At 57.0% G+C, this 25,954-nt stretch overlaps 1 protein-coding gene across 11 annotated transcripts in view; it reads right to left on the reverse strand.

The window, feature by feature from the left end:
- Nucleotides 1-25,954, reverse strand: part of KATNIP (katanin interacting protein) — a 186,647-nt gene that overhangs the window by 22,230 nt on the left and 138,463 nt on the right. For all 11 annotated transcript variants that reach the window (XM_051847554.2, XM_051847549.2, XM_051847546.2 and 8 more), the window contains 2 exons: nt 19,049-19,186; nt 3,457-4,279 (listed from right to left, as the gene is read on the reverse strand). In XM_051847554.2, coding sequence (XP_051703514.2) covers nt 3,457-4,279; nt 19,049-19,186 — 961 coding nt within the window. The remainder of the gene's footprint in view (nt 1-3,456; nt 4,280-19,048; nt 19,187-25,954) is intronic.

Consider the following 25,954-nt stretch of genomic DNA (forward strand, 5'->3'; position numbering starts at 1 on the left):
CCTGCGACCTCACCCCACTGGCGCCTCTCCCATGATCCCTCTGCTCCCGCCACGCTCCCTTCCATTCGGGGACACAGCCGGTCCCGTCTTGCCTCCGCACTTTGGCGCCCGCCATGCCCTCTACCTCCAGGTGCCCACTTGGCTGGCTTTTCTAGTCACCCACGTCCTCGGAGAGGCCCTCTCTGCCACCTCACCCTGGCACACCGCCGGTGCAGAGAAGTGCTTCACAAGTGTGTGTCGGTAAAGAGAGGGCTGGTTAGCAGCACTTCTCTGCACGCCTGGGTTCAGCCTGCGGGCCAGGGGACTCCCCACCACCTGGCAGCCCTCCTGCACCTGTCTTCTCCCTCGCCCCACCCCTTCTCGTGTGCAGCGGAAAGATCCCAGCAGTTCCTCCATCCTCTCCTCCCAGGCACGCGCCCTAACAGCTGGCAGAAGGAACTCCCCATCTGGAGCGCCAGGACTTCCGTTGACGTGACCTGACTTCCCCAGACTGCGTGAACAGCCTGGGCTGGTTCGCAGGCACTGTAGGCGACAGCAGCAAAACTCACGAGGCAGCGACTCGGCCCATGTTTCTCTGCCTTGGGGGCACCAGCGAAAAGGCAGGGCCCTGGCTTCCGTTCTGCAGTGGCTTCCTCACCTACTCTCCCTGCCTTGTGCTCTCCGGGTTTCTCCAGGACCTCACAGAGCCGTGACAGTGGCCTGGGGCCCCACGTGTCTCTGTGCCTGCACCACCGGCTACTCTCTGGGAGTGGAGAAGCCGCTGGGGTCACTGCTTGCCCAGTTGGTGCCAAGGCTTCCCTCCTACATCTGGATGGACAGCGGAAATCAGTCTGCAGCTGGCGCAGTCTGGGAGGGGCCGCTAATTATGAGGAGATGGGACCCAAGACTCCAAAATGCTCCCGGGGCGAGATGAATAGGAACTACTAAGCTCTGAACTTTAACGTCTAAAAGCTGATCGCACCACTGCGAGGTGTGCCTCAATTGCTGCTAAAACAGGAGGAAAAGCACTTTGAGGGTACTGCCTTTGCTGATTGGACAATGAGTGGACACCTGATCCCAAGTGGACCAATCAGCTTCTGCCCTGAGACTCTGGCGCTGGAGCCCAGGCATCGTCACACTAGGGCTCTGAGGTCATTTCCTGCTGTGGGGCTAGAGCAGAGACAGCCCATGTAGGGAGGAAGTGGGCCCACAGAGAGGCAGAGCAGCCTTGGAGAGACGGGGCAGATGCTAGCTTCTGGTTCCTCCCTCCAGTCCTGAGCGACAGGCAGCGTCTTTCCTGCCTTTGGGGTGAGTGCCCTTTGAGCATCCTTTGGGTTACAGGCCCCTCACTACTTCCCAACTGGGCCGATGAGATTTCATTCACTCGTCATCAACTGGCCCTGGGGCGGAGGCCCCTCTGAGACGCAGGTGTCATCCCCGCGGCTGTTCTGTTGGACCCAGGATCCCGGGGGGGGAACTCAGAGGGTCGTTGGAGGACTTGCCCTGTGCCTTTCCCCACTTGCAAGGGATCTGGCTCTGGGTAATGAGTTAACTCCAAATGTCTACACAACTTCCCTTTTAAAGCATGACCTGCTTAACGAGCATGGAATCTCAGGGGCTTGGTTCTTAACATGCCAATGAGCCGAGCAGTGAAATCAGGGAAGAAATCAGGCGAGGCCAAGTCTTCAGAATGTAGGCATATTACAGGAATGCCTGTCACCCTGCAACCCCCACAGGCTCCCCAGGGGGCTTGGACTGGTCTGGCTCTCCCAGGACCCCTTAAGGTGAAGGCATGAAGCATGGAAGCTGGGGCTGGCCTGCCTGGGTTCAGATCCCGCTCCAGCCCTAACTGGCTGTGTGCGCCTAGGGAAGCAACTTGAACTTCAGGCTTGCTCTGTAGAATGGGGCTGTGGTGTGAGGCGTAGTGCTCACGTGGGGAACACGCCTGCGCCACAGCCGTGCATCCAATCACTGCATTTCCTCCTGCCCATCGTCCTCCCCAGACCGCAGAGGACCTGCTGTGGCTGGGGACCTGCCCTCCAAGTGCCTCTTGGTCTTTCTCTCCCAGTCTGCTCTCCTCCCCGACACCCAGTCTCAGGGCTAAATCTCAGCAGGGGTGGGCCCCGGGACTCGGTGAGGCTGGGGAGCCACAGGGGTCGGCTCTGCGGGAGGGCACGGAGCATCTGAGGGCCTTGCTCTGATGTCCTAAATGGCAGACCCTGGCAGGATCTAAGTGCCTACCAGACACTCCCTAATACAGCAGATGCCGGTAGGATCATTAAAAACAGAAGCATCACGGCTGGGCACAGTGGTGCAGCGTGGTGAGCCACTGCTTACCATGCCCTCTTCCCCGATCAGAGCGCCAGTGGCTGCTCCACTTCCCAGCTGGCTCCTTGCCAACGGGCCTGGGAGGCAGCAGAGAAGGGCCTGAGTACTCGTGTCCCCACCACCCATGCGGGAGACCCGGATGGAGTTCCTGGCTCCCGACTTTGGCCTGACCCAGGCCCTGGGCCATCACCGGCTGCCTCATTGGGGCGAAGCAGGAAGCTGGAACGGGGAGCGGAGCGGGAAGTGAACCCAAGCACTCTGAGAAAGGCCGCACGCAGGAACCACCGGCAGCACTGCGAGCCCTGGGCCCCATGCCGCAGGCTACACCCTTGACGCCAGCGTCTCACTCATTGCTCCAAGGCCTGGGAAGCTGCAGGGGGTCACTGCAGGTGCAGAAGCAGAGGCTCCAGGCCCGTGTGGACACAGCCGATGCGTTTGCCTCCCAGCCACGAGGCCACACTCCTCCCTGGAGCGAAACCTCAGGGCGGCTGCTCCGACCCCCAGCCCTTGAAGTCCCCTCCCTCCAGAGCTGGGGATGCCCAGCACGCCCTCAGGGAGCTCTGTGCCTTTCCGTGTGGACACACGCTTGCTTAAAGATAACCTCTGTGAGTTGCCAGTGTTGAAAAAGCCAGCGTTTTCCACATCTTTGGCTTCTCTTGAACAAAGGCAGGGGGGCCTGGCACACTCGCCTGCCATTCCTGGAGCCCACAGGAGGCCTGGGTGGAGCAGCAGCTGCCCCTTCAGCTGGGCTTTCGCTCACTAGTTTGCCCCAGTCCCCACCACTCCCTATAGTGCTTCCGACACCCAGGGAAATCCGCTGCTATTTCTCATGGGGCTTAGGTGAGTTTTCTGACAGCACAACTGAGTGTAAAGTCAGGGCACTGGAGATCACTGAATCTATCGAGGGCAGAACAGCAGCCTGTAGATGGGGCTTGGGGAATGTCTTATAAGAAAACGGGCACAAGGACGTATCTCCGTAATGACGAGGCCACCTAGGAGTTTAACATGCACACTGCCTCCTGCCTACTTCTTCCATTTGAACACCGCCTCTGGTCTCGTGACCCCACGCCGGGATCTGGGTCCAGGGAGCCACGCAGCTTGGAGCCACCAGGGGGCACTGGCAAGTGACGGTGCCGGGTCGGAGCTCACCTCTGCTGTCCGGCTGCTCGTCCCCATGACCACTGCCCAGGGCCTCCTTCCTCGCGCTCCTCCTCCCACTGGCAGGGCGCTCCCTGGTGGGGGGCTGGGCGAAGATGTCGAGATCATCCCCGCAGCCTTTGGGGGGCCCCCGCGAGGGCCTCTCCCCGGCGAGGACGCTCCAGCTGGTCACCCGCCCTGGCTCCAGCTGGAGGCCTCTCTCCTCAGCCTCCGTCTCTCCAGGGCCCTCGCTGTGTGCTGGGAGCGGCTTGTCTGGGCTGAGCCACAGGGGTTTCGGCTTCCTGCCTCCTTGCCTTCTGCCCTGCCCGCTGGGAGAAGGCTGCAGCCAGGGTGGTGTTTTCCCCAGCGGCGCAGGCGTTTTCCGGCCCGTGAGGTTCTCCAGTTGCTGGATCCCGGAGGGCTCCGCATCCAGGGGAGGGCATTTCCCTGGCGGGGAGGGCGAGGGGGCCCCGGGGGCATCACTCGTGCCCACGGGGGCTGCCAATGACTCTGAATCCTCTCCTGCGGTGGGCAAAACGTCTTTCCAGCCATCAGCAGAATCCGTCCTTTGGCTAAATAAATGTCCCTGTGAAGAGGCGGTGGCGCCCACCATGGCTGCTTCGGCTGGCTGTGAGCAGGTGCCACTGAGGTCCCCGGCCCCTGCCGTGCCGGCCACCCTGGGGCCCGCCGTGTCCTCCGCCCTCTCGCTCTTCAGCTCCACCAGGACGCTTCGAGGGTCGGCCGGGGCCTCGCCGCCGCCTCTGTCCAATTCGCCGGCGAAGATGAGGCTCTCGTTGACATAAAGCCTCACGTCCTTGGCACCGATGTCCAGATCCTGGGGACACAAAATTGCAAGAAAATGAAGACATGAGGCCTCACCTGGATGTAGCATGCCACGTAAGGGAAAGACGGGGGAAAAGCAAAGCGGGACACGCTAGAGACGTGGGCTTTGGGAAGGCTCCGGCCCCGGGGATGTTAAATAAGGCTCGGTCTCATTTCTGCGCCGGCTGCTACAGGCTCCCTGAGTGCCGGACTCGGCTGCCACCTCCCGCCGGCATGGCTCTGATGGCCTGCTAAGGGCTCTCGCTGCTTCCGCCTCAATGTCGCATCGCCCTGGAGGTTGTTTTCTCTGAGCGCAGATCGGCCTCAGCGCTGCCCCATAGTGAAACCCTTTGTGCTTTGCCGGTGCCCCTAGCAGTGTTCCTGGGCCGTCTGCATGAGGGAGGCCTGGTGTGCCCCTGCTGGGCTCCACACATGTCCCTGTTTGGGCACCCCACAAACAGGGCGGCTTGCTTGGCAGCTCAGGGGCCAAAGAGAGCCCCAAACGTGTTTCCTTTGATTCTAAATTTGAGAACAGATGCCACACACACACACACACACACACACACAGACCTTCCACCACCCTCTGGTTCACTCCCCAAAGGCCCACAACAGCCAGAGCTGGATGGAAGCCGGGAAGCAGGAACCCCACCCAGGTCTCCCATGCAGGTGGCAGGGACCCGAGCACTTGCTGCCTCCCTGGGAGTACATTAGCAGGAAGCTGGCTCAGAAGTGGAGGTGCGACCAGAACTCTGGCCCTCTGATATGGAATGCAGGCATCCCAAGCAGCGGCTTAATCTGCTGTGCCGCCACGCCTGCCCCCAAAACGTGCTTTTGAGCTTGGCACAGCTGTGGGCAACCGTGGCTCCCTGAGGAACCCCTAGTTGGCACCCATGATCGTCCCTCCCCAGTCTGGGAGGCTGGGGCACGCACCCACTGCTGCTGGAGGCTGCCCCCGAGGGCACGGGCTAAGCAGCTGCAGCAGCCACCACACTTGGCTCTGTCCCAGCTCAGCTGTGGCTGCAGCCAGGGGCAAGCTACGGGGACCGGGCGTGGGGACCAAGGCCATGGCCACGATGGCAGTCTCCGGGGGACTCCTTTCACGTAGGGACGCGGAGAGCTCAGGCAGATGGGCTGCATCCCAACCCACCAGCACAGCACATGGCTCACGAAAGGGTCCCCACCTCGCCTTCCTGTCTCCTCCCCCAACCACAGCGCTCCTGTGTCACGCAGGAATTCTACGCGTCTCTGTTTGTCCCTAAAATGAAGCCCCACCTCCTCCTGTCACAGCCCAGCTCGTCTCTTCCTCTTCACAGAAAAACTCTTCGTTTTACAGCTTTATGGAGGAAGAGAACACATACCTCACGCAGGAAACCGTCTCAAGCGTGCAACTTGGTGAGCGTTAACAAGCACGCACACCCACACAACCACGTGCGTATCCGAGAGACTGAGCATATACCTTCACCCCCAAAGCTTCCTGGCACCCCTGTCGCCCCTCCCTCCCTGCCTCCGCGCCCCCAGCCCGGGGCACCACCCAGCCACCTCACATCACGGTGGATCCATGGACCATCCGCATTTTCCAGCATTTCATAGGAAAGGACTGGGTGTGGCCAGCTTTTCCCACTTAGCATAGTCACTCTTGAGGTTTGCCCATCCCCCTCCAGGGTCGCTCTCCCTGCTGCTGTCCCTGCGGCTCCGCGGCCACCGCCTGCCCAGGGCACGGATAAGGAGGGCGACATGCTGCCTTTGTGTTTATCCCGGACAGGACGAGTCTGATGGACGCCTGCCGTCCTCGGGGAATCGCTCTACTCTCACAAGTGTCCTGCTACTGGGTCCTGTGGACTGCCAAAGCCGGTGGAAAATTCTTGGCGCTTGGGAGGCACGGCAGCTCAGTGTGCCGCTAGCCACTCCTTCCCTTCAAATGACTGCCTGCCCCGGGCTGCTGTGGCGCTGAGCTCCCCAGGTTTGGCTCCTGCCTCACTGGCTGTCCCTGCCCAAGCTCCCTGGCTGGGCCTTGACCCAATGGGCTGCTGTCGCCAGGTTCCACCCGGGGCTCCCAGTCTTCCTGAACCCCCTCACTACGTGTCTCGTACATGACCCCCCAATTACTCGGATCTCCAACCCCGACCTCTTCACCAAGCCCCACGTGGCTGCTTTTCGCTCTGTCACGGTTCGCAGCCTCCGCGTGCCCCAGACAGCATTCTTACTTCATTTTGGCCAAACTCTGTCTTTTCAAACCTTAAAAAAGGTTCCACTACAGCGCTGCGTTTTGGTGCAGTGGGTTGAGCTGCTGCTTGTGACACCGGCATCCCACATGGGCGCCAGTTCAAGTCCTGGCTGCTCCATTTCCGATCCGGCTCCCCGCTCTGTGACCTCAGAGATGTCCACTATATGCCGAGCACCCCTCTGGCCCTCCTGAATGCCGGGCGAAACGTCGGGTGCTCTGAAACAGAGAGGTTTCAATTCAGCACGAGAAGCGTGAGGCTGGGGAGCTCCCCGGGAAGCCGCTTCAATCACCCAATTGCGGGACGGCAGGCTACTATTTGCCGGCTGTCAGAAACGCCGATTCTCAAAGCACTCTTCTACATGTTTATACGGATGTGTTCTCTGTTTAGTGCAGACACAGAGCAAGCGCGTGCTGGGAATTAATCAGGAAATAGCTCTTCGCCAAGGACGGCGCGGGCGGCTTTCAGTGACTGGTTCCGCCAAATTACCACCAGGGAAGACAGAAACGCTCTCCCTGCAAGGGGTGGAAAGTGCGGGCCTTTATGCACAGCGCAGCCCGGGGTGAGCATCCAGGCTCTCCTGATGGGGTGTCTGCCTAGCCACACTTGTTGGCTCCCTTCTGGCAACAGTCGGGAGCACCATCTGATCTGCTCAGATTACCAAGGTGGCCCAGAGGACACAGGAGGAGGTGGGCAGATCAAGGCGGGGGTCGGGCAGGTGAGGGGGGCGCCTGGAGAGCGGGAGGTGCGGAGATGCACAGCACCCTGTAGGTCCCATTCAGCCCCCTCTCCGGGTGAGTCTGAGCTGAGAGTCACCAGAGTGGGAGGCCCTTCGGAGGGAACAGGTGTCAGTCACCTCGCTGGACAAAACCAAGGGCTGCAGCATCCCACACAGTCCTCAGCAAAGGGTTCACTCGTGCCTCAGTTTACAGAAGAAACTGAGCCTTGTGCCTTCTCTGGGGTTCACACGGTGGCTGGGGCGCGGTAAGCCGCGCTGGCTGGCACAGTGGAGGCCTTAACTGCCACCCCCACTCCCTGCAGGCCGAGCCAGACGCTGAGAGCCGGGCCTCGGCCTTGGCTCCTGCTAGCCTGGCACTGGCAGAATCGCCTGAGTGGTGGCACTGGAGCCCTCATGTTTTAAAATTAAGTCCCTACAGGCCAGCTCTCTCCTACCCGTCTCAGCTCCCTCCTCCTCTCCAGAGGTGATCACTGTGGGTATTCTGTGCTGCCTGTTTGTGCACACTCTTGTCTTTCTAGGGTGTTTTGTGCTGTGTGTGTGTGTGTGTGTGAGAGAGAGAGAGAGAGAGAGCGCGCACTCTGGTCCTTCTAGACGTTTCCAGGACCCCTGTGGATACCAAGTCAGCAGATGCTCAAGTCCCTTTGGTAAAACGCAGTGGTATTTGCATAGGAGCTTCACACACCCTTCTGCCTGCTGTAAATCATCTCCGGATGACTTAGAACACAGAGTACACGGCTGGTGCTGTGTAGACAGTGGTTATATTGTGTTGTTGGGAGCAACCAGAAAATGAGTCTGTGCCTGTTCAGTATGGATGTAGGTTTTTAAAAAAGTATTTATTTTTATTCATTTGAAAGGGAGAGGGAGAGGGTTAGGAAGAAGGAGAGGGAGAGGGAGGGAGGGAGGGAGAGACTGACTCATACTGAGAGAGACAGAGAGAGATCTTCCATCTGCTGGTTTACTTCCCAAATGCTTGCAAGAGTCAGGGCTGGCCAGGCCAAAGCCAGGAGCCCAGAACTCCATTCTGGGTCTCCCAGGTGGGTGGCAGGGAACCATGCACTCGAACCATCACCTGCTGTTTCCCGGGCTGCATTTGCAGGAAGCCGGCTCTGAAGCAGAGTAGCTGGGAACTCAGACCAGCACTCTAGTGTGTGGTACCACTGTCCCAAGCAGTGGCGTAGCCCCCTGTGCTACAAAGCCTGCTCCTGGACACAGTTTTAAGAAAAATATTTCCGGTCTGTGATTGGCTAAATCCATGTGCAGGTGCAGACCCCATGGCCATGGAAGCTGCTGATATCGGGGCTGACTCTAGCGGTGTCCACAGTGGTGGGGAGTGTCACTGCCCCTTGAGGCTCACGCCTGGGAGCTGTCTGAGGGCCACATCGGCATCTTGGAGAAGACAGGGTGGAGGAATGGCAGGTCCCTTCAGACACCTCTGGACAAGGGCTGTCACTAGGATGGGATCCCAGCGGGGCAGGTGTTGGGCGTGGCGGGTAAGCTGCCCCAAAGGATGCCTACATCTCCCAGCTGCAGTGCCAGCTGGAGTCCTGGCTACTTTGCTTTTTCTGATCCAGCTCCCTGCTAATACCTCCTGGGGCAGCAGAGGATGGCTCAAATGTTTGAGCCCCTGCCACCCACATGGGAGACCCGAATAGAGATCCAGCCTCCTGCCTTCATTCTGGCTCAGCCCTGGCTCTTATAGACATTTGTGGAGAGTGAACCAGCGGATGAAGATTTCTCTCTGCTGCGCTGTCTTTCAAGTAGATGAAATAAACACACTTAAAAAAAAATCTGTTTGCTCCCCAGGAACGATCCTGCTTTCTGTGATCCACTAGCCAGGGATTTAACCCCACACTCTCTCCTTTGCACCTGCTTCTAGGAAGGCTAGGGTGAGCCTTTCTCCTGCCACCTACCTCCATCTTTGCAGCCACTTCGTGTGTGTGTGTGTGTGTGTGTGTGTGTGTGTGTCCCAGTTTCCTTAGAACGAATCTTTTCTTCCTGGTTTAACTAGGGTTATGGTTATACCTTCCATCATACCTTCCTCAAATACATTCTGCATTTTCCATCATGCCTGCCTCCTCAAATCCCTTTCCCAACGTATTTTCACAAGGACACTTGGAAACTCTGGCTGGCGCGCGGGTAACCAGAAAACACCTTTCCTAGCCCCCGTTTCACCCCGCATCTGATGAGAACTAGCTGTGTTGAGACCATAACACATTTTTAATATAACAATATTAATACTGTTTCAATCTAAGCAATTTAATTAACTTGGCAAGACTGCCTTCCTCCCTGGCCCTGGCATGGAGCGACACGTGTCTCCCAGTGATCGCACCGACTGCTCAGCCGAGATTAATAGCGGCACCGGTCACGACAGCCACAGCGGAGCTGGGGGCCTCGGCGCTCTCCATCACTCTCCCGGGATGGGCGCCCGCCTTCAGTGCAGCCCGCGTGACCAGAAGAGAAACCCGTGGAGCAAAGCACTGGCTGGGCCTCCACTATACCGAATGCCTGGGCGAATCATTTAAAGCAAACGGAACGTCGGCTCTGCACCTGGAGTTGGGCCAGAGGCGCACTGGCTGCAGCAGGGCCATGTGCAGCCCTGGGGGCCCAGGCTGAGGGCGTCCTACACTCGCACACTGCAGGGGGACTCAGGTTTGTCTCCTTGACTCACTGCTCTCTCCCTGGCTGTAGGCTTGGGGGGGCCATGGAGGGCTTCACGGAGTGAGCTGTTTCTGCCCAGGGAGCCAGCGGCCCGTCTTTAGCACTTGGCTCAAGCGCCGGCTCCTCCAGGAATCCCTCAACCCTCCCTGGCACCCCCAACTCCAGTGGGGTCGAGGGGCTTCCTCTGGTCTCCCAGAGTTTGGCTGGCAACCCGGATCCCTGCATGTACGACCTTGCCCGGGGTCCCCACACGCGTGCCTGTCCTTGCCAGGACGGGAGACTGCCAAGGTCAGGGTGGGGGCCCATTTCTAGCCATCTGGGGGCACAACTCTGGTGACTGGATGTGCTTTGAGAGTGCAGGAGGTGTCGGTGGGACCTTGTGGCACTCAGCAGGGCCAGGCTCTGAGCTGACCACTCTGCACCGCAGCCAACATCATGGTTTCTGAGAACAGGGCAAGGCTGGGACCTGGCACTTAAGATCTCAATCCCCGCTGGCGTGGCCCACAGAACACTTAACAATCTCAGAATTAGCTGCTAAGATTTAAACACTAAGATTTAAACACGATGCGCTTTTCTGGCCATCCTGGAAAACCTAGGCCAACGGGCAACACAGGTGCTGAGTCGTGGCTGCCCTCGGGCTGCGAGGCAGTTTTCTCTCTGTTAGGAGGCAGGGCCGTGTGGCAGTCCTGTGATCACCAACAAGCTGCTCTGTGTTATGTGCCTCAGTTTCCCCATGTGTAAAGTCAAGCTGTCCCCACCTCCTAGGATTGCTGCGCAGAATCAATGAGCTGGTATAGGACGCACGTGCTTGGGGTACTACCTGCCCCTGCCCTGTACTATGTGCTCAGGAACCATGAGCTGTCATCATGCATTGGACTGGTCTACTTCCTGGACGTATGCACCTGTTAAGCTGGCTGCTTAGGCTAGCGAGGTCCAGGGACATCCTATTCCACTAAGGCCAGGTGCCGTGGTCTTGCTCCTGGCACAATCTGGCAGCAGGCACAGAACAAGCCCCATCCACTCTGAGGGTGTAGACCTTTTCTTGCTACCTTAGGGCCAGCCTCTGCAAGGCCTGGGCGTGTGCTATGCTTGCCATTTTAATTGACCCGATGGACACTGTAGAGGGGGCTGGTCCTGGCCCAGGGGGAGGCAAAAGAAGCAAGCACAGCTCCTACCCTCTGTGAGTTCAGCTGTAGATGAAGGGGCTGTGAACTCAATGCCGGGGGGCCCAGGGGTGGGTGTCTGAGCTGCGGGACGCACACCCCCACCCCCAGGTCTGGGGAGCAGGGACTACTCAGCTCCAGCCAGGGGACGCGTGGAGGGAATGCCGCCAGCTCTTCAAAAGCCAATTTCCCAATGCTGTCAAAGGATGCCCAAGCCATAAAACACCGTGAGGACCACACAGAATATATCTTCCAGGGGACACTGGCAGTGACACCTGAGGCTCAGGACACTGAGGACACCCTAGGGAGGCGCGGGGCTGGGAGACCGCCAGAGGGGCGCAGGGCAGCCTGGCGGTGGGGGAGGCTTGTACGTGCAGAGACATTTAAGCAGAGCCTTGGGGCTTCTGAGGGCAGGGTCTGGAATGAGCTGAGTCAAGCACTCCAGGCAGGGGTCGGCAGGGGTGAAGGCACACCGGAAGAAGAGCTTTATGGGCCCAGAGAGAGAGGGGGGCTGCAGGGGGATGGGAGAGCCGGGGCGTGGCCATATCTGGGGATCCTGGAGCAGAGGAGGTCACCGGCACCAGTGCATCCAGGGTGCAGGCCAGTACTGCACAGGGCAGGGGCAGCACTGTGCCCTGTGCCAGGGAGGCAAGCAGGAGTGGTGGCGACTGTGGCGCCGTGACTCAGCTTCAGCAGAGCTCCCAGGGGCGAATGGCGAATGTGGCCGGCGATGCCAGCTCTTCTGGGCTCCCAAGAAAAGTCAAAAATGCCTGCTTTCATGCAAAAGGACCCAGTTTTTAAATGTTAGCAGTTAATTCAAATAATTTTGGGAAAATGCCGTGGGAGCCGGCTCAAGTCCACAGGCCATGTGTATCCAGCCCAAGCACAGCCCCAGGGGCCCGGCTCTCTTCCTAGGATGCGGGTGAGGGCAGTGGCTCGGGGCTGCTTCCCTGAGATAGCCTGAGGCCTCAGGGCCCCGCCCTCCTGGCCTCTCTGAGCCCCCTGGTCCATCCCCAGCGATGCACTGGCTGTCATGGAGGACCACGGTCCACCAGCAGGTCTGGGTTTATCTCGCTGCCCCCGGCCTGCATCTGTGAACACTTGAGCATTCCTCCTCTGCCCAGGCGTCTGCCTGGGCCTGGCAGCAGCCTGCCCTGGGTCTGGCAGCACAGGGCTGTCAGTTCCCCAGCTGGTTATGCATCTGGGCATGCCCTCTGGCTGGGACACAGCTCAGCTTTGAGTTCTAACCTGCTGGGTAGAGCCTGCGCACCTTGTTGGGCCCCTCCCTCTAAAACCCAACAGTTCTCCAGTCCCCGGAGAGGACTTGCTTCCAACTTGAGCCCCCTGTGGGGGCCCTCGTGGCTACCATGCCTGTTTCTGAGTGTGGACTCAGCCAGGGACTTTAACTGCTGCAGCCCACACACTGGAGAGCAACCTCTGGCTACACACAGCGGCCCAGCCCGAGCCTGAAGCCAACACCCCAGGAATGAGGTGCCAGTTCCATTTCCACTGGCCACACTACTAAGCTAAGTCACCTCGGCAGGCTGTGCTGACTTAGCTGACCATGTCAAGGTCATTGCCATGTTTGCCCTTGGTGTATAACCTGATACAAATAAACTACCTGTAAAAAACAAAAAACATGATTTTTGAGACAATTCGGGCTTTTTAAACACAGAGTGGATATTAGATGAACAAAATTTAACGACTGTCAGAATCGTGGCGGCACTAGGCTCACAGAAAGACACACGAGGTACTGAGGGGTGAAATGGGATGACAGCTACCATTTACCTTCCCATGTTACGGGGACAAATGGGACAAGAACAGCAGGGATGCTGGTCATGGCTGGAGCTAGGGACAGAAACATGAGCCATTAAGGAACCAACCTCCCCACTTTTCCAATGGATTGGAAACTTCATCCCCGGCAAAGGCATGGCTGGATATGCAAATAGTGGGGACAGCGTCTCCCTCGAACAACCCATGGGCACCGCCGTCCTCACCCTTGAGCCTCCTCTCTGGGCCACCCACACCCTGTCCTCCCTTCTCCAAAGAGCAGTCCGAGTGGTCTTTGAAATTCCTCACCCGCTCACAGCTCCCCAGGGCTGGCACTCACACGGAGGGCACAAAGGGCAGGCGTTGTTCTGAGCATTCCACCCCGCTTCCGGGAGCAGCGATTCCCCCATTCAACAGATGCAGCTGGGGCACCGGGACATGGACTAACCTGCCCACGGGCCTGCCTCGGGTGGGTGCTCTGATTACCTAGCCTGCTCTCTCTCTCTCTCCAAATTAAGATCCACATAACCTGGTCCCCGCCTGCCCCTGGGACCTGCCCTTACACTCTTTTGCTCTCCATCCTCCAGCCACTGGCTCAACAGCCGGCCCATCAAAGTTCCTGTCTCAGGAGCTGAGCCCCATGAAGATCGCCCTTCCCATGGCGGCTCCAGCTCATCCTCTAGGCCAGCGGAGACACCTGCCCACCGCACCTGCTTCTCCCCGTGCCTCTCGCTCACTGCGCTATTGTGTCATCTTAGGAACTCAGCACTACCGCGTATTTCGTCATCCCCTTGCATCCTGGTTTCTCTCCCCCAGTCCCCACCAGAGGGGACAGGGCTGGGCAGACCAGGTTCACCACCAAGTCCTGAGTGCCAACAGCTGTGTGGCCCAACACAGTCAGGCAGGGCTCCTTAAATCAACATGCATTAGAGCTGAGCACCACTTGAAATGCAGCTTCGTAGGTCGGGCGTCCCGGCCACATTTCGAGTTCCCAGCTGCCGCCTGTGTCACGTGTCTCCTCCATGGGATAGGACACGTAGAGCACATTCTGATCCGGCAGAATGTTCTAGTGGGCGGTGCTGGCTGAGACCACATGACGTATCACAGACGTATACACTGGGGGATCGCACTGTTCACCCATTCACTCTAAACAGAACGAGCACCATGGATGGCTGTACCCCAGGTGCCGGTCCTGCCCGGCCCCTCTCGGCTGCCCCACTCACAGTTACAACCTGGGAAGAGGTGGCATGGCCGGTGCCCATGCCAGCCATGTGCCTATCATCACTGCGGCAGATGGCTACACCAGGACTGTCACACAGGAAAACTGGTGGGATGGTAGCAACCCTCTTCCCAGCAGGTGCTGAGAAAAAACCAACAGGCCTCAGGGTCCCCGCCCAGCCCTGTCCCTTACACCCTCTGGCGGGGCGGGGGGGGGGGGGTCTTCACCTGGGAACATCAGAAGAGGGGACAAACCCGTCATCACATGCCCCTCCTGAGCCACGATCCATCACGGCACCCTTGACGAACCAGAAGGAAGGTTCCAGATCCCGCTTGAGGCAGCACTGGCAATCAGAGGTGGCAGGAGACACAGTCCAGCCACCACGCAGGGTCGCTGGCTTCCAAGCCCCAGCGCCTCTTGTTTAGTGGTTGCTTCTCCCACGGAGGACTTGCTGAAAGCCGCTGAGTGACCAGCCTCCTTCCCACCTCCCCGCCGCCTGCCTGACTCCCGCAGTGCTCAACAAATGGTAGCTGTCACAAGCGGAGGTGGCTGCATGCCATCTTCCACGCACGGCGGTGGATGGAGTGTGGCCTGGACGTCCTCACTTCCCCTCCCAAGCCCCTCTGCATGGGGCCAGCTCACAGGCACCCATGTGGCCTAGAGAGGTGGGGAGGAGCCTCAGGACTTCGCCGGCGGCACGTTTCCCAGGCAAGACCCCCCTTCTCCTAGCACCCTCTCTTCTGGGCCAAATAAGCCTGTGCAGGGTGAGCTCTCACACAGAACTTTGCATCCCTGGATTCCCACGCACAAAAAAGCCGTATTAACAAGCCGAGTCTGTGAGGCCGAGCCCAGTCTCCCATAAACTCTCGTTTTATCTCCTCTAAAACATGCAGTGATAGCGTTCTCTGGAGAATATTGGAGCCAGCCAACCTGTGGCTGCATTTGTTTGTGCTTTTCACTCCCTGCTGGGTTGTGGCAACAGATGGCTGTGCGTGACACAGGCGGCGGGGCGGCCGGCAGGTTTCAGTCCTCCGCAGCCGGTCCCGGAGGGGGCCCCAGGGCCTTAGGGCTCCGGTCCTGGAGCTGCCAATTCCTCCCCGCCCTGTGCACTGCGGCTCTGCCCTGGGTGCCTGTAAAACTCCGGGCCTTGCTCCTGTTTTGTATTCTACACACACGAGGCAGGCTGAGCGGAGGTTAAAGAAGAAAGGCAGGCCTTGGTCAAAAGGGGTGAGGCTTATCTGCTTTGTAATCCGGCACACAGAATCTGAGCTACGCGTTCAGTGGCAGGGGCCAGGCCACAGGGCATGGGCTTGGCAGCCAGCACCGTTTCATCTCCCCTTCCAGAAGGTGCTGGGGCCCCTGCCAAGAAGTGCTGAGCAGGAGAAGGGAGTGTACGACCCCAGAGGCCTGGCGGGGGCTGCATCCAGAGCCTGGAGGGGGAATGGGAGGGGGAGGGGGCTGCCGTGCCCACCAAGACGTCCTCGCAACTGCCAGCAGCCTGGGCTTCTTTCCCTCAAATTCAAGCTTCAGATGCTTGTTAAAAACAAAACAAACAAACAAACAAAAACTCAAGGGGCTAGCGCTGTGGCACAGCAGGTTAAGCCACTGCTTGTGATACCTGTATCCCATATGAGTCCCGGCTCCTCCACTTCCGATTTAGCTCCTGCCACCTACAGGATGGATTTCTTGGCTCCTGCCTTCAGCCCAGGCCAGCTATGGCCATTGCGGCCATTTGGAGAGTGAACTAGCAAATGGCAGATCTTTCGGTCTCTCCCTCTCTCTGTTAACTCTGCCTTTCAAATAAATAAAATAAATCTTACCGGACAAAACAAAAAAAAAACAAAAAAAAAACACAACACCCAAGACAGAGATCAGAGAAAGCTTCCCATTACCCGTCTGGGCAGCCTCATGTGTGAACAGAGCTGGCCGGCTCCTGAGCTGCGGGGGCCAGCAGTTGCCAGGGGCTCAGGATGCGGTTAGTAGGGAGATGGCCAGAAGTGCCAGGGAGGGAGAAGTGCAGGGAGGGAGGGCGGCAGGCCTGGCTCCCAGCCCAGCTCCCCAGCCTGCTGGTGACCCGTGCAAGCCGCCGACCGCTCGCATCCTCTCGGGCCCTCACCGGCTGTCAGAGGATGACCCAACTGCTCATGGGCTCCTGGGAGCACCAGCTCCGTCGTTCACTCCTCGACCACTTATTTCGGGTTTTATTTATGACTCCGACCCTGCTCTCGAGGTGTGCACAGCCCGGTGAGGGAGACAGGTGTAAGTGCTGATGCAGGGGAGGACACCCCTTAGCCACGAGGGCCAGCTTCCTGGGGGATGTGACGCCTGGGTTTCCAAGGACTAGGAGGCAGAGAAGCACATTCTGAGCCCCGAGGGGCCTGGGATAAAAGGCGTGGCTGCCTGGCAGGCGACAGCAGCGGGGCAGCTGGCATTCTGCAGGGTGCCATGGGCAGGCAGGGACGGGCAGAAGAGAGGTGCCAGGGGGTGGGGGTGGGGTTCTGATGGCAACCTCAGGGCTTTGACTTGGATCTCCTGGGTCAAGGGGAGCCCCTGAGGGTTGGAAGCAGCAGAGGAGTGGGTCAGGCCGTCCTGGCAGCTGCTGGAGAGAGGGGAGGCTGGGCCCGGGGCCGGCCTTCTCCTTCCGCACTTCCTTGCTTTTGCACACACGGTTCCCGCCACCTGGGCTACACTGCCTCCCTTCTCTCTGCTTCAGCTGGCTGCTGCTGTCTTGGTGCACTCCTGCTCAGGCATGTGCTCCTTCTAGAACCTTCCCTGACTGCCTCCAGTCAGAGGCAGTTGGCTCCGTGCAATCTGGGGAGGGCCAGTGCAAACTGGAAGATGAATTTTCTTGGAACTTTAGGAGGTTTAAAAAGATGACTGAAATTAGCTACTGATATTTACAAACAGGAAGGCTCACATCAAAATATTAAATATTCCGCTTGCTGGGAGTATTTCAAAGCTAACAAGACAGGGGTGGGGGTGTGTGTGCATCTAGCCGAGGAGCGGTTAGGATGCGGTTGGGATGCCTGTATCCCGTCCTGGAGTGCCTGGGTGGGAGTCCCAGCTCCTCTGCTTCTTTTTTTTTTTAATTTTTATTTATTTATTTATTTGATAGGCAGAGTTATAGACAGAGAGAGAGACAAAGAGGAAAGAGAGAAAGGTCTTCCCTCAGCTGGTTCACTCCCCAAATGGCCACTACAGCTGGCACCGAGCTGATCTGAAGCCAGGAGCCAGGAGCTTCTTCCTGGTCTCTTATGCAGGTACAGGAGCCCAAGCACTTGGGCCATCTTCCACTGCCCTCCCGGGCCACAGCAGAAAGCTGGACTGGAAGAGGAGCAACCAGGACAGAACCTGGTGCCCATATGGGATGCCGGTGCTGCAGGCGGAGGATTAACCAAGTGAGCCACGGCACCGGCCCCTCCTTTGCTTCTGATCCAGCTTCCTGCTGATGCACACCCAGGAGGCAGCAGGTAATGGCTCAAGTAGATGAGGCCCTGCCACACTTGTGGGAGATCTGGAACCAGTTCCAAGCTCCCAGCTTCAGCCTGGCCCAGCCCTGGCTGCTGAGGGCATCTGAGGCGTGAGCCAGTGGTGGGAGATCATTGCTGGTCTCTGGCTCTGTTTTTAGGTAAAATGAACAATAACACAAACAGATATAGCAGCACTGGCTCCATGTCCCTACCTAGTAACCATTCCTTGAAGATGAAAAGTGGCTTTCTCTTTACCCGGGGGATGGGCTTGCCAGTGTGCCACAGTCCCCACCACGCCCTCTTGTCTGTTACAATACTGAGGATGAGGGTCAGCTCCTACTATTGGTGACCGGGCAGTATGGCAATTCTCGACCTTGTGTCCATTGTTGAGAGAGGACACCAGGTAGGCTGAGCGCGTCCCCATCCGCCTCCCTCACTGGGCTGGCTACCTGCCGGGTCACGGGCTGACTTTGCCTTTCATTGAGTCCTTCGTCACACTCCAGGTACACCCATCCTAACTTGAACTTGTCAAGTCAGACGCACAGAGTCCGCCTCACCTAGCGCATCGTGTTCTGCGGCACCATGCGCTGGAGAGCGCCGGCTGTTTCCTGTCGCAACCACGGGGCTGACTGCCACCCAGCATCACTAGAGAGGAATGCACTGCGTGTCACTAGCCCGGGGAGAAGATCCAGACTCAAACTTCAAAGTATGGATTGTACCGAACGTCTGTCACTTTTGTAACCAGAGTCAGGTCCAAAAATCCTGCGTGGAGCCATGCGGAGCCCGGGGTGCCATCTGCACGCCACATTTCTGTATTTCCTTGTCTGCTCAGCTTGTGAGACAAGGCGTTCCTCCAAGGGCACGGAGCACACCATCGTCAGAATCTCTCACGCAGCCCGACGGCGCCTAGTCCGTGCTCACTCATACACGCGAAACCAAGGAGCCAACACAAATGCACACAGCGTGGAGGTGGGCGGGGGAGGGCCGGGGGAGGGAAGATGGTGTGAGGCTCGAAGGGCTCGGGGTGGGGTCTGGACCTTGGGGGCGCACGGCAGCCGGAGGCCAGGCCCCACTGCGCAGAGTGGGGGGTCCCATACCAGAGGATTGCGCGCCTGAGAGCTAGGAAGACGCGGAATCCTGGGCCCCGACCGACGCTGCTGCTGAATGAGAACCTGAATTTTAGCAAGATCCTGGGCGGCGGTGCCACTGTGGCTACGCGTGTGACAGGTGATGACTAAGAGACTGGGCCTGGGGTCCAACTGATGGATTCAGGTTCTCTGACATTTACTGGCTGTGTGATCTGGGGCCAGTTCCATGGCCTCTCTGTGTCTTGTCTGGATAACTGAGTCTCAGCTGTGTTCCTGGGGGGCTCTGACAAACCCAGGGTGAAACTGCCCAGCAGTGCTCTGGCTGCATGTGTGGGAAGGGGCAGCAGGGCCTCTTCGGACCCCCTGTGCTACTGGAGGAATTGGGCTGTTGGCCGACCACTGAGCGCCTCCACCCACCCAGCGCGCAGAGAGGACTTGGAGCCAGATACTCACGTCGTCCGCCGTCCAGTAATTCCACACCTTGATCTCCGCCAGCCCGAAGTCGCTCAGCTGTCTGGTGTTGCGGATGACGAAAAAGAGCTGCAGCGGTGGGTGGAAGGGACACACCCACGGGGAGGCGTCCTTTGCGCTCTGAAAGGCCAGCGAGAGAGGGCGGTGGTTAGGCACATTCCAGCCGCTCCCCAGAGGAAAATGGCGGGGACCCTTTGGCTGACTGGAAGCAGGAGGGGGCCAGGGCAGGACGCCAGGCCACCTTTGCCACCCAGCACAGGTGGGGTCTCAGCTCACCCCCACCTGGACCCCGCCCCCCTGCTAAGCTACATGTGGGCCCCTCTGATCTGCCCGCCAGAGGATGTGCTGAGGGTGGGGGTAGGGGTGCAGGTTGGGGGCTGGGGGGAGAGGGCGGGCAAGAGCCACTGCTTGCTTGGGCTGTTTGTCTGATTAACCTGGCAGACACAGCATATGCTTTTCTTTTGTGAAACCCTGCCGAGTTTTCTCAAATTTAAAAATAGCAAAGAAAGAAAACTGGCTTAGGCGTTCAGCGTTCGGTGGGAACGGGGCCATGGCACTGAGCCTTGGGATTTATTCTGTTCCCTTTCAGGGTTTCCAAGTCTGCAGGTCTCGGGTTACAGCTTCCGCCCCACCTTCCACCACCATGAGTGGCAGCCAAGGCCACTCTTCAAGACTAGAGGGGCAGAGCGGGCAGGGGGCCTCCGTGTCATTTCTCATTCCCACCAACCACAGTCTGTGTCATTCGCGCTTTGGAGCAAGCCACATCAGGAGGAAGCCAGCTCCTTGCCTCCCTTTTCAGATAGCTCCCTGTGCTCTGCCTTTGCACTGGCAGAGCCTCTGCTTCCTTGCAGTAGTCCTCCCGCCCTGGGAAATCCAGCTACAACAGGGTGCAGCAGGCACGGTCACCTCTTCCTCTGATCCGGTTACTCTGGCTGCCCCCAGCACCTTGCGATGTTCACGTGCCTTTCTGACCCACGTGACCTGTTTGCATGCTGACCCCTCACTCCCCACTCAGCTATGAGGCCCCTAAAGGGAAGCACTGCCCATGTGGAACTCAGCCCAGAACCCTCAGGGTTCAGCACAGTCCCCTGGCCATGCACAAAGGACAGCAGAAGCTTTGAAAGATGAAGAAATGACTGAAGGAGTGGATTGACGAAATGCACCTGCTAACAGCCGTCTTCTTATTTATTTTACTTATTTACTTGAAAGGCAGAAATAGGAGGTGGGGAGAGAGATCTCCCACTGCTGGTTCATTCCCCAGATGCCTGGCCTAAGCCAGGAGCCAGGAATCCAATCCAGATCCCTGCTGGGAGGGCAGGGATCCAAGTGTTGGGCCGTCATCTGCTGACTCTGGGAGGCTGTGAGCAGACGCTGGAATGGAGTGGGGCTGGGTCTGGAATGCAGGCACTGGGATTTGGGATGCTGGCATCTCAAGCAGCAGCTCCCTTGCTGTGCCACAGCCTGGAGCTAGGGCGGTGGCTCTCTAGTGGGCCACAGTCCCCACTACTCCCTGCTGCCTCACTTCCCTCAGTCTGGGGTCCTTGCTCAGGGACTGCAGCATGAGCACCTGCTGAGCCCTGCCACTGGCCCAGTGGTGACTGCTGCACGAGGAGCCTTGCCCTGCATCTGAGAACACCTCCACCGACTCCCGCACCTGCTCCTAGCTGGAGCCAGGGAAGGCGCCGCTGGGGTTGTGCTGGCCCCCAGGGCATGGGAGGGAGAGGCTCAAGCCCCAGCTGCAGGCCAGGACAAAGGAGGTCTGTTGTGGTGCCAACAGCGCCCGTCAGGAGGGAGGAGGTGGCTTCTGTTAAGGGGGAGAGATGAGTTCACAGGGGTTCTGACTTCTTCCAGCAAGTCCGCCAAGCCTCCAGCCCTGCAAGGACTCGGAGTGCTCTGGGCAGCTGCCAGGGGTCGAGAGGCGAAGGCAGCATGGAATCCAGGGCGGGAGTGTCCTTCCCTGGTTGCGCAGGCACCGAAAATGGGTCCCTGTGGCTGCTTGACAGGACGCTGACCCTCCGAGGTGGGCTGTAATGGATTTCCCTTCACGTCGCTGTCAGCGGGGGGAACAGCAGGAAGCCTAAGTGGGAGCTGTGGTGTTCAAAGTCAGAGAACGTTAACCTGTGTGGGGCTCGGGGCCTCATTAGCAGCCGAGCTTCTGATGTTTCCTGGCCACAGACAGAATCCCCGAGAGCAGGACTGGCAGGAGGCGGCCGAGGGCGGGGCCGGTGCATGCTGGGCTGAGCCCCAGGTGCCAGGCCAGCAGGCAGAGCGGCCGCTGGCGGTGCCCTCCCTCCCCACCGCAGGTGGTTGAAAAAGACCCCTGGTTCTCTCTGAAGCTGGGAGCAGGCCCTGCTGCGGTTCCAGAGACCAGAGCTCCCGCAGGGCTGGGATCTGCCCAAGGCTGCTCAAGATGGCAGACTGAGTCTTCGCAAGTTCATTCATTCATTCGGCCTCAGTCTGGACTTGCCCCCGAGGCAGAGCCCGCGGCAAGGAGCCAGCATTAAGCAGTTTATTTAGGCAGTGCGGCAAGCACCAGCCAGAGAGCCAGAAGGCAGCTCGCGACAGGTGTGCGAGCAAGCCAGCTGCTCTGGTGGGCACCGGAGCTCAGGCCTGCAGGGAATCAGGAAGCAGCGCAGCAACTCCATGGACCGACAAAAGCAAATCCAGAGGACAAAGAGCAGTGCTGGTGGTCGGAAGAAGTAGGGTTTGAATATTTGGCCTCTCAGCTCACACAGGAGTCCCGGCCACAAAGTCCTATGTTAATGGTTACTCAGAGGTCGGCCACTCCATCACATTGCAAGAACGGGAGGAGAGGCCTTTGAGGGGTGTTTAGACTGGATCAGGTGGTAGGGGCAGAGCCCCCATGAGTCAGTCCTGGTGGCTTTATAAGGAGACAGGGGCCAGTGCTGTGGCATAGTAGTGACTGCATCCCATATGGGCACTGGTTCAAATCCCAGCTGCTCTACTTCCAATCCAGCTCTCTGCTGTGGCCTGGGAAAGCAGTGGAAGATGGTCCAAGTGCTTGGGCCCCTGCACCCACATGGGAGACCAGGAAAAAGCTCCTGGCTTTTGGCTTCAGATTGGCTCAGCTCCAGCTGTTGCGGTCATTTGGTGAGTGAACCAGAGGAGGGAAGACCTCTCTTCTCTCTTTTTGTCTCTCCCCCTCTCTGTCTATAACTCTGCCTTTCAAATAAGTAAATACATCTTGGGAAACAGAAAATAAAAAGGAGAGAGCCAGACAGACACTGCTCCTGCCATGATGAGATGTAGACTGTGGGGACTCTCGCCAGAACCTGCATCATCATGGTGGGATTTCGAGCCTCCAGACTGTAAGCCAAAATAGATCTCTTTTTCTTGATGTGATCGGGCTGCCTCCGGTGCTTTGTTATAGTAACGAAAGCAGACTGATAACGAGTGCATCAAGTGTGCACTGAAGTGGCGGAGCATCTGCTACACATTTGCCCTACAAATGCCAAGTTGGACTGGAAGGCAGAATCAGACGTTTGAGCAACTCAGTGCCACCAAGGGAGGGCAAACTAGTACAACCGCCAAGAAGGGGGAAAAAAAAGGCTTGCCTATGAATGTGCCTAGCGGCATTGTTCCTAACAGCCGACAGGGGTCAGGACGCAACCGATGACTGGCAGATCCAATGTGCTCTGGCTGTGCCACAGGTGTCATTCAGCCATAAAAGGAGGGAAGCACTGATGCACGCTGCGGCATGGATGGACCTGGAGCACACGACACAGAGTGGAAGCAGCCAGACACAGTACGATCTCATTTATAAGAGATGTCCAGGGCAGGCAAACCTAGACACAGAAAGTAGGCTGATGGCTGCCCACGGGGTGGAGTGGAGAATGGTTATTAATGGGGACACAAGGAACTGGCACTGCGTTGTAGTGGGTAAAGCCACTGCCTGCAGTGCCGACATCCCTTATGGGCACTGGTTCGAGTCCTGGCTGCTCCACTTCTGATCCAGCTCTCTGCTAGGGCCTGGGAAAGCAGTAGCAGATGGCCCAAGTCCTTGGGCCCCTGCACCCGTGTGGGAAGACCCAGAAGAAGTTCCTGGCTTTGGATCAGTGCAGTCCGGCTGCTGTGGCCAACTGGGGAGTGAACCAGCAGATGGAAGACCTCTCTCTCTCTCTGCCTCTCCTTCTCTCTGTGTGTAACTCTTTCAAATAAATAAATAAATATTTTTTAAAAAAATGGGACACAGTTTCTTTTGGGGCCTAAACTCTATGATGCAAATAAGAAATGTTCTGGGTCCGTGGCATGGATGATCAGGGAAGTCTCTCTCTAGCTCCTAAGCTAAGGGTCTTTTCCAGTCCAGCTTTTCCTAACAGGATCTGTCACCCACAGGGAGACGCCAGGCTGTCCTCAGAACCAGCTCCAACTTACTGAATCATCACATCACGAAGGAACGAACGACTGAGATACCTAACAACTTGGGAGGAGGTCAAGGGCACTAGGCAGGCAAAGGAAAAGACCACCTCAGCAAGACTGCACATCGTAGGAGGCCATATTTACAGCATTCGTAAAACATCAGGAAGCATGGGACAGAGAGCAGTGTCAGCGGCGGAGAGGGAGGGATGGGGAGCCCTCTGCTGCGATGGGTCTGGGCTGGACCGATACGGTGGGAGCCAGGTGTGTGCACACATGCATCAAACCACATGGAACTGTACACACACACACACACTGCGTGCAAGTGAGGGTGTGAAGGTCTGGACTTTGCACCTATGTCAAGGTCCTGGTTTTGACCATGTACACAGGATGTTATCTGTGGGGGAAGCTGACCAGGGGCCTGTGGCATCTCTCCATCCTTTTGCGTCTTAATGGAGATAGGATTCATATATCATAAAACCCAACATTTCCAAGTGTACAATTCAGGGTTATTTTTTTTTCCCAGTTTAATAACATGATTGCATCACTATCACCACTATGTTTTCCCAACGCTGCTCACTGCCCACAAAAACCCATGAACCCATTAGTAGTCACTCTCCACTCCAAGCCCTGGTGACCACTGATCTGCCTTCTGTCCCTAGATTCGTCTGTCCTGGGAGCCTCTTACAAATGGGAACATACAATATGTGGGCTTCTGGGTGGCTGCTTTCACGTGGCGTCGTGCGCTCAAAGCCTACGCATGTGGCAGCATGCATCAGTGCTTCCTCCCTTTCTAAGGCTGAGTGATGTCTCACCGCACCCTACACCACACAGCTTAACCACTCAGCAGCTGATGGACACTGGGGCTATTATGAAGCCTGCCACCATGAACATGCATGCCCAAGCTTGTCAAATATATACATCGGTGTTCTCATTTCTCTTGGGTACAGATCCAGGCGTGGCGTTGTCAGGACACTGGGTGACGCCACAGTGCACTTTGAGGAACGGCCAAGCTGTTTCCCACAGTGGCTGAATCTCTGAACTTTCACATCTCTGACAGCAAAGTACGGGGGCTCCAAGCTCTCCAGGTGCTTGTCCTAACACTTGTCACTTTCTCTTTTCTTTCAAGAATGACAGCCATCATTGTGGGTGTGAGGTGTGATACTGATTTGCATTTCCCTAATGATTAACACTGCTGAGGATCTTTGCATGTGCTTGTTAGCCATTAGTATATCTCCTTGGAAGAACGGCTATTAACAGTCCTCTAGCCACACCTGAATTGGGTTTTTGTGGCTGTTGAATTTCAGAGTTCTTCTCTTTATATATTCTGGATACTAGGTCCTTGTCAGACACATGAGTTTGGAAATACTTCTCTCAGTTTATGGTTATCCTTTTACCTTCTGAATAGTGCATCTGAAGCAAACACGTTTTAAGTACTTGATCTGTCAATTTTTTCTTTAGTTGCTTGTACTTCGGGTGTCAGATCTAAGATTCCACTGACAAATTCAAGGCTCAAAGATTCACATCTCTGTTTTCTTGTAAGGGTTTTAGAACTTCAGTTCTCATCTTTAGGTCTTTGATCCATTAAGTTGGTTTTTGGATGTGGTTTGAAGCAGGAGTCCAACTTGATTCTTTTGGATGTGGAAATGCACTTGTTGAAAAGATCATGGCTTCCTCACTGCATAGTCTTGCCACTGTAGTCGAAATCGACTGGCCGTAGAAGAAGGAGTTTATTTCTGAACTTTCAGTTCTATTTCCGGATCCACCTCAGGATCTATGCCAGGAGCATGCGATTTTGATTACTGTAGTTCAGCAGTAAGTTTTGAAAACTGAGTAGTGTGAGTCCTTGTCCTTCTTTTTCAACACTGTTTTGGCTATCTCGGGTCCCTTGAATTTCTATGTGCCTATTTAGGATCGGCTTATAAATTCCTCAAAAAAGGCAGCTGGACTGTTGATTGGATTGCATTGAATCTGTAGATCAATTTGGGGAGTCCATAAACATGAACGTTTTCCCATTTATTTAGGTGGTCTTTGATTTCTGTCGACAATATTTTGTACTTTCCAGTGTCCATGTGTGGTACTTCTTGGGTGAAATTTATTCCTAACTCTTTTTATTTTGATAAATATTACAAACAGAATTGTTCTCTGAATTTTCTTTTTAGATTGGTTATTGCTAGCACATAGAGATGCAACTGATTTTTGTATATTGATTTCTTATCTTGTAAACTTGAGGAGCTCAATTTCAGCCTTCCTGGTATATTTTCTGTATGTGAGATCACATTAACTGCAAACACAGTTTCATATCTTCCTTTCTAACTTATTTTCTCGCTTAACCGCCCACGGAAGAGGAGTGGTGGAAGCAGGCCTTCCTGCTTTGTTCCCGATCTTTCAGTCTTCCACTGCGAAGTCTGAAGTCAGCTGTGGCGGCTTCAGAGATGTCCTTTGCCAAAGGCTGAGGGGGAGGCTGAGGGGCAGTCTTCCTGGTGGCTTTTCTTTCGAAGCCATCAAGGA

Source organism: Oryctolagus cuniculus, chromosome 19, assembly GCF_964237555.1.
Source record: "Oryctolagus cuniculus chromosome 19, mOryCun1.1, whole genome shotgun sequence".
Classification (NCBI taxonomy): domain Eukaryota; kingdom Metazoa; phylum Chordata; class Mammalia; order Lagomorpha; family Leporidae; genus Oryctolagus; species Oryctolagus cuniculus.